This window comes from Emydura macquarii, unplaced genomic scaffold (assembly GCF_026122565.2).
Source record: "Emydura macquarii macquarii isolate MOO-44397 ecotype Brisbane River unplaced genomic scaffold, CSIRO-AGI_Emac_v2 contig_2988, whole genome shotgun sequence".
NCBI classification, from domain to species: Eukaryota; Metazoa; Chordata; order Testudines; family Chelidae; genus Emydura; species Emydura macquarii.
Window position 1 is genome coordinate 5,727,296 of NW_027133125.1, and position 12,197 is coordinate 5,739,492.

A 12,197-nucleotide genomic window follows, 5' to 3' on the forward strand; every position below is an offset into this window, starting at 1 on the left:
TAGCCCCGGGCCGGGCGATCCCCCCTCCCCCCGGGCGTTACTAGCCCCGGGCCGAGCAATCCCCCCCCCCCGGGCGTTACTAGCCCCGGGCCGGGCGATCCCCCCTCCCCCCCGGGCGTTACTAGCCTTGGGCCAGGTGATCCCCCTCCCCCTGGGCGTTACTAGTCCTGGGCCGGGCGTTATTGCGGGGCCCGCCCGTGGGCGGGGGCGGGGACAGGCTCAGGCCGGTGGCGGTCCCGCCCGGCCGGGGCTCGGTGCCCGGCGATAACGAGCGACCCCCGCCTCCTCCCGCAGCGCTGGGCGCGGGGCGGCCCTGCCGGCCGGGGCGGGAGAGTCGGGGGGCGCTAGGACCCGGGCCGAGGCGAGGGACTTCCGGCGCCCTTAGTCCCGCCCACCCGCGCTCAGGGGCGGGGCATCCCCACCGCGGGGCGGAGCCAGGAGCCGACGCACGCGCCCTCGCGTGGCCCTGACGTCACGAGGAGTGGGGCTGGGGCTGGGCGGCTTTCCGGGTCCGGGACGGGTCCTGCGCTGGGTCATACGGGCTCGGGGTCGCTCCCGCATCGGCCGCCCGGTGGGTGCCCCGCCCCCATCCCCCCCAGCTGGGTGCCCTGCGCCCCCCGTGGATCTCCCCCCAATCCCAGGGTGCCCCGCCCTCTCTGGGTCTCCCATCCCCCCATATCTGGGTGCCCTGCCCCCCCGTTGATCTCCACCCCCCCATAGCTGGGTGCCCGGCCCCCCTGTGGGTGCCCTGCCCCCAATCCACAGGTCCCCCACCCCCCCATAGCTGGGTGCCCGGCCCCCCCTGGATCTCCCTCTCCCCATAGCTGGGTGCCCGGCCCCCCCCATAGCTGGGTGTCCTGCCCCCCGTTACCCCCGCGCCCCCCCCCGCCGCGCTCACTCTTGCTGCTGCTGCAGGGGACCCGGGCCCGGAGCCGGATCCGGAGCCGGCCCCGCCGCCATGGAGTTCCCAGACCTGGGCGCCCACTGCTCCGAACCGACCTGCAAGCGCCTAGGTGAGCCCCGGTCCTGCTGGGGGGCAGAGCGCGGAACCCCCCGCCTTCCCTTGGCCGTCTCTGCCCTCCCGTGGGGCTGTCACTTGGGGGTCGTGGCGTGTTCACTGCCCGGCCATGGCTCAGGGCCCTGCAGCGGGGCGGGGAGCCAGGACGCCTGGGTTCTGTCCCAGCGCGGGGAGGGCAGTGGGGTCTAGTGGATAGAGCGGGGGGAGGGGGCTGGGAGCCAGGACGCCTGGGTTCTGTCCCAGCGCTGGGAGGGCAGTGGGGTCTAGTGGATAGAGCGGGGGGAGGGGGCCGGGAGCCAGGACGCCTGGGTTCTGGCCCAGCGCTGGGAGGGCAGTGGGGTCTAGTGGATAGAGCGGGGGGAGGGGGCCGGGAGCCAGGACGCCTGGGTTCTGTCCCTGGCCCTGCACTAACTTGCTGCGTGAGCGTCTGCAAGTGGCACAACCTGTGTCTTGCTGTAGCCGTGTGAAGGGTGACGCGGCTGTTCACACCGCCCTGCTCTCGGGCAGGTTGTGTGGCTGGACGGCCGTGAGCTCCCTTCCCCGGGGAGCCCGCAGGGGCAGCGCCCCCGTCTCCCCGATGGGCTCTGGGGCGACAGCTCCCGCGACAGTGTCTCTGATGTGCTGGTGCAGTAGCCGGGACACTTTCAATCCCGTTGCTTGGGTGTATCAGTGCTTAAAGCCCCCCCCCGCTAGCGGCTGTGGGCCCCACAGTTGTCGTGTTGTGGTGACAGGGTGCACCGCACTGGGGCGGGGACCGACCCAGCCCGGTCAGTGTGACGGCAGTGCCCGCATGGTCCTAGTGAGATGCTGGCACGCCCAGCTTTGCTGGCCCTCTGAGCGGGTAAGCCAGCCTTTCTCGGGGGAGTGGTGTGATGCTAACGAAGCTCCCGCAGCCTTTGCTTCTTACCCAGGCGTGTCTCTTGTGGGTTGTGTCCCAGTCGTAGGCTCCTGGGGGGTGGTGGGCACCAGGGAAACAATCAGACTGACCCCTGGGCACTGCCCCAGCCCTTTGCCGCCGCCATCCCTCGTGGGCTCGTTAGCTGACGGTCGGAAGGCACCAGAGGCGCTGAGCGTCCTCACGTGCTGGGGCGTTGCACTGCTCAGGTCGCGCAGCTGATGTGAGGAGCAGAAATGCACCCCGGTGTCTGGGGCTGCCCCTGCCAGCGAGAACGTGCACTGACTGTTACAGGTGCCGACTGCCCAGGCCAGGGTGTGCTCCCGTGGTGCCGGGTGTGCGCTCCCAGAGCTCGCTTTGGGCTGGGCCGGATCCCTGGGGAGGCCGCTCAGACTGTGCATGTTGGAGCTGGCTCGGCTTCGCTCTCTTCTCTTCCTCCTGCCGCTCGCGGACCAGGGAGGCTGCTCAGGAGAGCTGTGTGTGGAGTTCTTAAGGACGTGATTCCCACTGCGCAGATCTGCAGAGCATTTGCTGCTTCTGTTTAATTCCCCCCCCCCCCCCCTTCGTATTTCATTGACCGGCATCATCAGCCTTCTGGTGCAGGGGCCGGGCAGGCACTGAGCTTACAAACCCGTATATACACAAGCACCAAATGCTCCCCGCTTTGACAGTCAAACACGCTCTTCCTGCGGCTCCTACCCACGGTGAATGTTTCGGGGAAGAGTCCCCGGTCTCCCTGAGGTCGCTCTGCCTTTGGCTTGCTGGGAAACGTTCCCGTCATTTCACCAACCTGGAGAAGCCACAGAACTTAGTGCAGGCTCCAAATGTGGGGTTTGGTTTGAAGCCGGAGCGTTGCATGCTGGGAGCTGTAGTCTCTGGGAGCTGTAGCTACCGATGGGAGATGCGGGATGGCTCAGTCTTTTGCTGCCTGCAGCCCTGTGTCCCTGCCGGCTGGCTGGCCCAGGCAGCTCGTGTCTGGGTTGTGCCCTCAGCAGCTGGCTGGCACCTGGGCTGTGGCATGGGGAGCGCTGACTCCTTGGCCCCTGACCTGCCCGCTGTCTCTCCTGTATTGCCAGACTTCCTCCCTCTGAAATGCGACGCGTGCGAGCAGATATTCTGCACCGACCACATCACCTACACCCAGCATCAGTGCACCTCTGCCTACAAGAAGGTACGTGGGCAGGGGAGGCCGGGGCCTTCTCTGAGTGCTGCGCTCCCAGCGACTTCGGGCTACCTGGCACGCACTCCTGAGAGCTGCCGAGCCGCTCCTGGTCTGAGCTCAGGCCCCACGTGTGCGAACTGTGCTGAGCTAGGGAGGGAAGGGGCAGGTGGAGCCAGGTGAGCTGCCGGGGGGCGTAGCTGTGTCTGGGGCTAGTCGGAGAATGCTGCCAGGGACAGAATGGCGCTCGGCGTTCCCCAGCAGCCGTGCGGCAATTCTCCGGCGACTGCAGGGTGGAGACATCTGCCAGGCCTGCCGAACCGTTGTCTGGAACCCGAAGCTAGTGGCTGGAGGTATCCGAGCGGGCCTAATGCAGGTGGGCTTAGCAGCGCCTTGGACATTGTCTCTGCCGAGCTAATTCCAGTGGGCTGGGCTCAAAGCGCTGCCCACGGAGTGCGGCCATCAGCTCAGGGGAGGCCCAGGCATTGGTGAGAGGCCGGGGCCGTGTCTGTGCCCCGGGGGCGGGACCCGTGATGCTCTGGTGCTGCAGCTGTGCCGTTAGAAGGCTGCACTTTGGATGCAGCTGACAGCAGCGTCGGGGTAGGACAGCCTTCTCGCACGCGAGCGACAGCAGCGTTCTTTCGTGGTGGGATTTCACAGCCCAGAGCCCTCGGCTGCCGTTCCACGTGTAGGCCAGGCTTGAGTTTCAGTCACAATCCCTAGGGGAGGGCAAGGGATGGGGCAGCTTCTCCGTCGCTCGGAGTCTTTAACCCAAGACTGGCTGTTGCTCAGCACGGCTCGGCCCACGTGGCTGGGTGAGGGTCTCTGCCGGGGTTACGGAGGGGAGCAGGTTGCATGGTCGTAATGGTCCTTTGCACCTTAGCTTCTCACTGTGTATTCCTGCGATTCGCCCGCTGCCCGTGTTCCCGCTGGCATGGGTGTGCCCAGGGTCTACTCAGAATACCCTGAAGGCGCCGTGACGGGTTAGAAAACACCAAGTGATGAAAGGCAGATCCTGCTCCCTGGGAGGGACGGACCTGGGGGGAGTGGAGCTGGCGTGGGCTGGGCCGGGGCTGGCGAGTGTGTGCTCAGCCTGGCCTCTGGTGTGTTCCAGGACGTGCAGGTCCCCGTGTGTCCTCTCTGCAACATCCCCATCCCTGTGCGAAGGGGCGAGATGCCTGATGTGGTGGTGGGGGAGCACATAGACCGGGACTGCAAATCCGACCCCGCTCAGCGCAAGCGCAAGGTAGGAAGCTGCCACCTGGCTTCCGCCTGGCACCCTGCCCTTGGCACCTGGGGCCTGTGCCTCGGGGTATCGGAGGGGGATCTCTGCCTCGCCCTTGCGTAATGCTGGCTGGAAAGGTTGAGCCAAGTCTGCTGCTCTCAGCTGACTCCCCGGTGGACACCGGAATAAATCACCTGAGCCGCATGGTACTTGGTCCGGTTCAGCATCGTCTGCTTAAGCGAGGCCTAGGCGGGAAATGATGGGGGCTGTAAATCAGGATTGGGGGGCGCTGGGGCAGGCAGTGTCTGGGGCAGGCAGTGTCCAGGCCTGGCATGGGGGGGGGGGCTGTGGGTGGGGAGCTCAGGCCTGGAAGAACAGGGGCTGGGCAGGGACCTGCTGCCGCCATAGGAACCGAGGGGCCCGCGGAGCCACGAGGGGGGGTCTGGCCAGGTCTAATGGACGCTGGAGTTAGAAAAATACATCTTGTTTTGAAGTAGCACCTTCAGATTGGCCATGGGGGCAGCTTGGACTCTACGACCCCCCCTAGTTCAGCCCCAAGCTGCTGGGCTTGGTCTGCCCCTTACAAAATGGGGGGACAGGTCCTCTTCTGCAGGGGTCCCTGCGTGCGGCGCTCTGCTCTGTGCCACGCACGTCAGAGGAGGGGGCAAAATGAGCCTGTCTGGCCTCAGCCCCGGGAGCCTTGCACTGTGCAAAGCCCCTTCCCGCTGGAGCCCTGGGTCCATGCAGCCACTGGCCGTCGCTGCCGTTAGCTCCCCAGAGAGCAGCCTGGGCCGGGGGCTGGAGCTGGGCTATGGAGACTTGGGGCGTGTCCCTGGCCTTGCCACCGGCCCGCTGGCTGACGGGCCCGGGAGCGCTGGAGCCCCTGGAAGGTACGTTGCAAAGGCTCTGTCTGCTTAGCGAAGCAGTGACCGCGCCAGTCCCCGTGCGCCGCGCCGCGCCGTGCGCAGCTGCTCACCGGACACCTTGTCTCTGGTTAGATTTTCACCAATAAGTGTCTGAAGGCCGGCTGCAAGCAGAGGGAGATGATGAAGGTGATCTGCGACCAGTGCCACGGGAACTTCTGCCTCAAGCACCGGCACCCCCTGGATCACAGCTGCACTGGGGCGGGGCCCCCCCTCTCCAAAGCTGGGTAACGGGGGGAGAGAAGTGCTTTGCCAGGCCAGTGCCATGCTCACTGCGGTGGTGAGGAAGGGAGAGCTGCCCGGAGCTGTGCCCCCCGTGTTGTGTGTACGAGAGATGGGCGCCCCGGCGCTGTATTCTGGTGCCAGGAGACTCCCCTGCAGCTGCCAGGGGCTGGGCTTTGCACCGGAGATGTGCCCCCTCCCTTGACGCTTGCTGGGGTGTCGTGTCTGCCTGAGCAGGGATGCGGCGCGTGAACGGCCTGGGGCACCACTGCCGGATAGGGCGGGGGGCCTGTCCTGGAGATGCGCGCATGGGAAAGGGGGAGGGATGGAGGGCCCGTGGCTGGAGCTGAGCACCTGAGGGAAGGGTGGGGCAGTGCCCACGTTGTGGGGGGCCTCCAGGGGTGCAGAGACAGGGCTCTGATGTCCCCCGCCATGGCGAGCCTGATGGGGCCGGCGGGGGGCTAGGAGCCTAGGTGGGGGGAGGTGGAGACGGGGGCTGGGAGCCCCCGGCGGGGGAAGCTGTTGCTCACTGACGTTGTCTGTCGCAGACACGCTGCGGTCGCAAGAGCCCAAACAGCCAGTACGTCAAAGAAAGGAGCCGCCAGAGCCACCGCCGGGCCCCCTGCTCCAGCCCCAGGCAGGTACGGAGCCGGCACAGAGCCCCACCCCGCCCCAGGGCCTGGATCCAGCAGCCCCTCCAGAGAGCGGCGTGTCCTCGCGCCTGGTGGGGGCGGCACAGAGCCACCCGTTACTTCGGGGAGTCCGCCCTGGCAGCGGGTCTGGGCCTTGCGCTAGCACTAACCCTGCTCCTCCTCTTCTGCCCAGAGGTGGCGTGACGGCAGCCCGGCAGCCCGGCAACACCTTGCCCCCCGTCATCGCACTGCAGGATGGACTGGTGAGTGCCCGGTGCAAACCATCCGGGGGGTGCCAGTGGCATGGAGAACCGGGTGCTCTAGTGCCAAGGCTGTGGCAGGCCGTAGCCCTGTGTAGGCGAGGTACCCACCCGAGGGGGGCAGGGATCCAGGCTGTCTGCCCACGGCACGGCAGGAAGGTCAGTTCTCAGGGGTGTCAGGCACCGGAGCCGTGTTCTGGAGCCAGCTCCATCGCCCGCCGCCTAGGTGGCAGGACCATGGCCCGACGGCCCCTGGATGCGCCTAGGGCCGGCACTTGGGAACGGGGACCCCGGGCACGCAGTGATGCCACCATAGAGTTCGCTCTGCTGCCTGCCCGTGACAGCCAGTGCCGCCCTGAGCTCTGCCGGAGCCGCCATGGGGACCGGGCGCGGCCAAGGCTGCACTGGCCCCCCGCCATTGCCTCCCGCGCTCCGTTCCCTGGACGTGGAGCCGGGCGAAAGCAGCAGCCCCTCGCCACCGCCGTCGAAGCTGCCAGGCCGGAGGGGCGTGCGTTGCTGCGTCCCCCGCAGGAGAAGGACGGGGGGCTGCGAACCCAGACGCCGTCCCGCTGAGCGTGTCTGACTCCCAGGCCTACAGCCGGGCCTGGCTGGTGACACAAGGCGGGCCAGACGCACACGCCCCAAGGATTGTCCCCAGCACCACGATCTCTGGGGCTTGGTCCCGCCCTCCCTCCGGGGCGTGGCTGAGCCGCTGCCATGGCACATCTCGCTCCCCTTTCAGAGCGAAGACGAGGCTCTGCAGCGAGCCCTGGAGCTGTCCCTGGCAGAGTCTGCGCACAGCTCGGCACCGCCGCTCAGGTACGGCCCGGGCAGCGCCCGGCACCCGCGCCTGCTACGCGGGGGGGCTGCCTCTGACCGCACAGAGCCTGCACTGGGTACGCGAGGGGCAGGGGAGGGGGCGCGATCCCCACATCTTGGCAGCCCATCGGCCAGGGCCGGGGTGGGAGACCTGCTGGGAAAAGCCAAGCTGCTGTGGAGACCTGTGCAGCCCTGAAGGTGGCGCTCTTCTGAGCCCCATTCCCGTGCCGGGTGCCCGGGGTTCTGGTGGGGGGGGGGCTGCCTTTGGGACAGGTCCTTACAGGTTTCCCGGCCCCTCGTGCCTTTCCCAGGCGGGGCGTTGGCCTGGTTCGTCCCGGCTGGGATCCCGGCAGCAGGCAGGCAGGCCCCGAAGCCCCCTGCGCTGTTTGCAGTGGGATTGGCTCTTTGCCTGGGTGGCGGCGCGGGGGGCGATGCTGGGTGCGGTCTCATGCCCTGGACGCTGTCCCCAGCAGGGCGCAGGAGGAGGAGGAGGCCTTGGCCCTGGCGCGGGCGCTGTCCGCGAGCGAGGAGGAGTACCGCAGGCGGCAGCAGCAGCAGGTGAGCCGCTCCGTGCCAAGGTCTGGCTCCCCCTGCCAGGCGGCTGCTCGTCCCCTCTCCTCGGCACGGGCTGGGGCTCTGCACCCCCACGTCCAGGCTGAAGTGTGAGGCTCAAGAACCAAGGCAGGACTGAGCCCTGGGGGGGAGGGATGGGGGGGGGCAGCCTGACCTCTGGCAGTGCAGAGACCCCGCTGGCCCGGGAGGCCTGTGGTGACTCCCAGCCCAGTTTCGCCAGGCTGCCCCCTCCCTGCCTGGGAGGCCCACCTTTCTGCTGGGCGGGGGGGGGGTCCCGAGTGCTGCTGGGGGGCGGGGGACACTTACTCACTCGTGCTGTGTTCCCCTTTCTAGGCCCAGAGCCGGAGTTCGAGGCCGTCCGACTGCAGCATGTTCTAGGCCGGGCACCGAGGCCTGCCGCAGGGCCGGGTACCACCGCCTCGCTCTGCCAGGCCCTTGGGGGCTCCGCGGGGGCTTCTCCTGCCTCCTCCACAGCTAGGAACACCCCCGAGCCCTGGCAGCCCCTGCCCCCTAGGGTAGAGCGTAGCCGAGCAGCACCCGAGGCCGTCATTGAGCTGCACCGGCCCCGCCCAGCTCGCACAGACTGGAGCCGGCTGCAACCGCGTGGGGCCGGGCGACCTGCAGCGAGCGGCCAGCCAGCTGGAGCGGTGGCAGCAGCCCTGGGCCCTGTCATCAGTGGAGGCGTCGGGCCCCAGCCCGTCTGCGCGGTGCCAACAGTGGGGTGAACGGCAGGGGGACCTCTCTTGGCCTGGAGGTGCAGCACTGCACCCTGAGATGTCTTGGCCCCCGGGCCTGCCCTCTGACCAGGCTGGCTGTGCTGGGCCATGTCTGCCCCCCCGCCCCGCACTGCAAAGGGGCGAGGGCAGCCCAGAGCTCAGGAGAGCCCATGGTGGGTGTGAGTTAGGGAGACCGCCTGCTCCTTTCCTGGCCCAGAGCCCGTGGCTGCCCCGGCTCTAAGGGGGAGGAGGAGGGGGGGTTGTAACCTCCGGGAGCAGCCGGGTAACTGGTTCCCCGTCCGTGGTGACTCAGCCGTGCCCCCTTCACCGTGCCTGGGAACTGCAGCCCTGCTCGCTGCGCCAGCTGTGCCGTGTGGGGCACGGCCTGAGGTTCACAGCTGCCCCCTGTGACCCACCAGCCATGCCCAGGGCCGGGAGCACCCCCCCGCTGTCCTCGGGCGGGGCTTTCCCAGCCCCTGGCCGGCCAAGGAGGAAGCTCTGTTTTCTACGGCACGCCGCCCCCCCGGGGGTGAGCTCTGGCTGCTGCTGAGAGACCCCCAAACCAAGCCCTGGCCGAAGGTGTCACCTGACCCTTGCCCGAGTCGCTGCTGGGATAGTGACGGGGCAAGTGGAGCCTTCCCCCGAGCGGCCCCTCCTAGACGGGCTGGGGGCAGCTGCTCTCCCCAGCTCTGGCATTTTGCCTATGGCTATGGCTGGTGCGTCCCGTCCTGCACCCGGGGCCGAGGGCTGGGCCGGCTCTGGTGCGGAGGAGCCGTAGTGCGCTGGGCGGAGCTGTCTGGCTGCTGGGCGAGTGCTGCCTGCAGGGAAATAAAGTCCTACCCGAGAGCTGGGTGTGCTGGGCTCTCTGTGCGGGGAGAGGGGCCCTGCCCTGCACCTGACATCAGCTGCGCTCCCAGCCCCGCAGCCTGGATCCTCGGTCCCCAGCACGGCTGTCACCCAGGCAGCGCCGCCTGCGCCTGCCGGCCACCCGGGCCTGGCCCTGGCCCCTGTGCTGGGACGAGCCATCTGGGGCCGATCCTGTGGGGCCACGTGTCCAGGGGGAACCAGCCTGAGCCCCCCAGCCAGAGCCCTGCAGGGAAGGGGGCAGGGGCAGCCCCTTGGAGCAGCTGGGGTGAGTGCAGGCCTGCCCCACGGGGGGGCAGCTGCTGCAGGGGGTGGCCTGGCAGGGCCTGTTCAGGGGCGGGGTCACTGCCCACCTTCCGCTGAGAGCAGCTTAGCAAAGCCTGGCACCCCTGACATGTCCTCCTGGGGCTGGGGGTAAGAGCTGGACTCCACGCGCTCCGCCCCGCAGCCTTGTTCCCGGCCTGGGGCCGGTGCTGCACAAACCAGGGCCCTGTCCCACAGGGAGGTTCCCTGCCTGGGCGCTCGACCCTCCAGGCCTCGCCTGGCGCCAGCAGCCCCTGGTGCTTAGCTGGGGGCTGGCTGCTCCTGCACCATTCGCAGGTGGGGGGGGGGGTGGCATCTAAGTGTTCCCGCTGGAGGGTGGGGCCCTGGCTGGCTCCTGCCCGGGTGCAGGCTGTGTACAGCCGTGTACAACCCAGGGCAGGTGGGCACCAGCAGAATGCCAGCGGGTGGGTGCCACGGGGCAGCAGTGGGTCCCCAGGGCACGGCGCCCTGGAAACAGCAGCAGCTGGGGGAGACTGAGCGGCTGCACTGGCCAATGCTGCCCCGCGGGGTGGGGGGCTGGCACTGTCACTGGCCTCAGCGCCGGGCTTACCCGGCCGTCCCAGCAGGGCCGGGCTGCGTCCCCCAGGTGAAAACAGGCTGCCCCTCAGTCCTGATGCACAGCCCCATGTTACCCCAGCCCTGGGCTCCTCTCTGGGCCCCCCAAGCCCTGGGCTCTCTTCCCCACAGTGCCTCCCCTGTGTGCTTCCACAGTGCCAGCCCGAAGCCGGGATGCACACACACACACACACACACACACACCCCCCCCCCGCCCCCGGCTCTACCCTGGGGGCAAAGGGGGCCAAGGCAAGACACGGGCCTGTTCTGGCTGGGTGCGCGGCCTGCCCCACAGATCGCCGCCCGCGGGGTTGCAGGGCCCTAAACCCACTGGCTGCGGTGGGGTTGGGGGGGAGGTGTCACGCGGGGGCGCTGTGGTTGGGGGGGGGGGGGCGGAGGCTGTGGACAGACCCCCCCCCCCAGCAGCCACGGGACGGGCCGCCGGGGACAGGCGCGACCGCCCGGGGGGGGGGGGGGGGGGGGGGCTGCGCGGGACCCCCCCCCCAACGCGCTAGCAGCCGCTGTTCGGCCCCGGGGGGCGCATGGGCTGCTTGGGGCCGGAGTTCGGCTGGACGCCCCCTGCGCAGGGACTGCAACCCCCCCCCCCCCCCCGGGGCCCCCCCAGCACTGACACCCCCCCCCCGCCCCGCCCCTGGAGCGGCCAGGACCCTGCCGCTGCTCTGCCGCCGCCGTCCGTCTGTCCGGGGGGGGCCCCGAGCTGGGAGCGGTGCTGGGGCTCGGGCGGGGGGCACCGGCCCCCCTGGGGTTACCCCTGCCCCGAGCCGCCTGGGGCTCAGCCGGCCGGCCCCTGCCCGCGGCGCTGCCGCCGGGCGAGGACCCTCACCCCCCCCCCCCCCCCCGTGCGGGGGCCCTGCCGGTACACGGTGGGGACACTGCGACCCGGGGGGGGGGGGGGAACCCTGACTCTGGTGCCCCCCCTCCCTTGGGGACTTGGCCCAGGGCGGCAGCAGCGCCCGGCACCGGGGTAAGGAGCAGCCCGAAGGCCGGGGCCGGGCGCTGGGTCTGGCTGCAGCGGGGGCCGGGGTCTGCCGAGGGGCTGGGCCGGGCCGGGGCTGAAGTCCCAGCCTAGACAGAGCAGCTTCTCCCCGCCCGCCTGCCTGAGACCCCCCCCGACAAACGCCCCCCAGTCCCGGCCTCTCGCCCCGCTGCAGCCGCCCAGCAGGAGCCTGGCCCGGGCGCCCTGGCACAGCCCCTGCCCCCGACACAGGAGGGGCCCCGGCCGGGTTCACGGGCTGCTAGGGGCTGCCCCCCCCCCGGTGCTCTGGCAGCAGGGCGGGCTCTGGCACTGGCTGAAGCCGGGTCCCCTCCCCGGAGGGAGGCAAGACTGAGCCCCCCGCAGGGCATGGGGCACAGCGCCAGGGGACCAGCAGCGGGGTCGCACAGGGGGGGTGGGGGCAGTGGGCCCTGCACGCTGAGGGGCTGTCTGAGGTGCAGGGGCCGTGGGGCCCTTGCTGCCCCTGGCCCCTCTGCCCCCCCCCCGTGCATGCCAGGAGGGGACCTGACCCCGCACCCTCAGTCAAGTCACCCAGTCAGCGCCTGCAGCGGGCAGCGGGGTTCTGGCCAGCTTGGCATTGCCCCCGGAGCTCGGGGGGGGGGGGGGAGGGGGGGCGGAGTGGTGGCACAGGACTCCTGGGTTCCCTTCTCAGCTCTCCCCCCGTTGCTGCCCCTGACTTCGGGGCTCACACCCAAATGGTGCTTTCAAGACACGACTGGCAGGAGCCCCATGGCCAGTGAAAGCTCGTGCGGCTCAGCCCCCGCCCCTCCCTGCCTGCGAACTGAGGGGGGGGTGGGTGAGCCACTGAACACCCCCGCCAGGCTGGGTGCAGACTGCCCAGCCCCCTACCGTGAGTCTGGAGAGCTGCCCCCCCCCCAACCCCAGTTCAAAGAGCTGGGCCTGCCCCCACAAAACACGGAGCCAGAGTTGGTGCCAAGCACTTTATAAGATTCAACAACCAAAGACACAATCAAAACTTAAAAACACCCAACCGCCC

General features: G+C 69.6%; 1 protein-coding gene across 2 annotated transcripts; it reads left to right on the top strand.

Annotated features, from left to right (window-relative positions):
* Window positions 1-419: 419 nt before the first annotated feature.
* On the top strand, window positions 420-9,896 carry ZFAND2B (zinc finger AN1-type containing 2B). 2 transcript variants are annotated; one of them, XM_067529438.1, is made up of 10 exons: window positions 420-571; window positions 916-1,013; window positions 2,990-3,084; window positions 4,187-4,318; window positions 5,296-5,447; window positions 5,991-6,083; window positions 6,268-6,337; window positions 7,077-7,153; window positions 7,624-7,711; window positions 8,060-9,896. In XM_067529438.1, exons 2-10 carry the CDS (start codon window positions 959-961, stop codon window positions 8,102-8,104), a joined length of 807 nt encoding a protein of 268 aa, XP_067385539.1. In that variant the 5' UTR covers window positions 420-571; window positions 916-958; the 3' UTR covers window positions 8,105-9,896. The 2 variants fall into 2 exon arrangements, with proteins under 2 accessions (XP_067385539.1, XP_067385540.1); XM_067529439.1 differs by having other exon boundaries at window positions 7,627-7,711.
* Window positions 9,897-12,197: the final 2,301 nt, after the last annotated feature.

Excerpts from the sequence above, each read along its gene's own strand:
- ZFAND2B (XM_067529438.1), top strand. The coding sequence starts at position 959 with ATGGAGTTCCCAGACCTGGGCGCCCACTGCTCCGAACCGACCTGCAAG. Across the intron at positions 5,448-5,990 it reads CCCCCCCTCTCCAAAGCTGG|ACACGCTGCGGTCGCAAGAG; the intron begins GTAACGGGGGGA and ends TGTCTGTCGCAG. Across the intron at positions 6,084-6,267 it reads CCTGCTCCAGCCCCAGGCAG|AGGTGGCGTGACGGCAGCCC; the intron begins GTACGGAGCCGG and ends TCTTCTGCCCAG.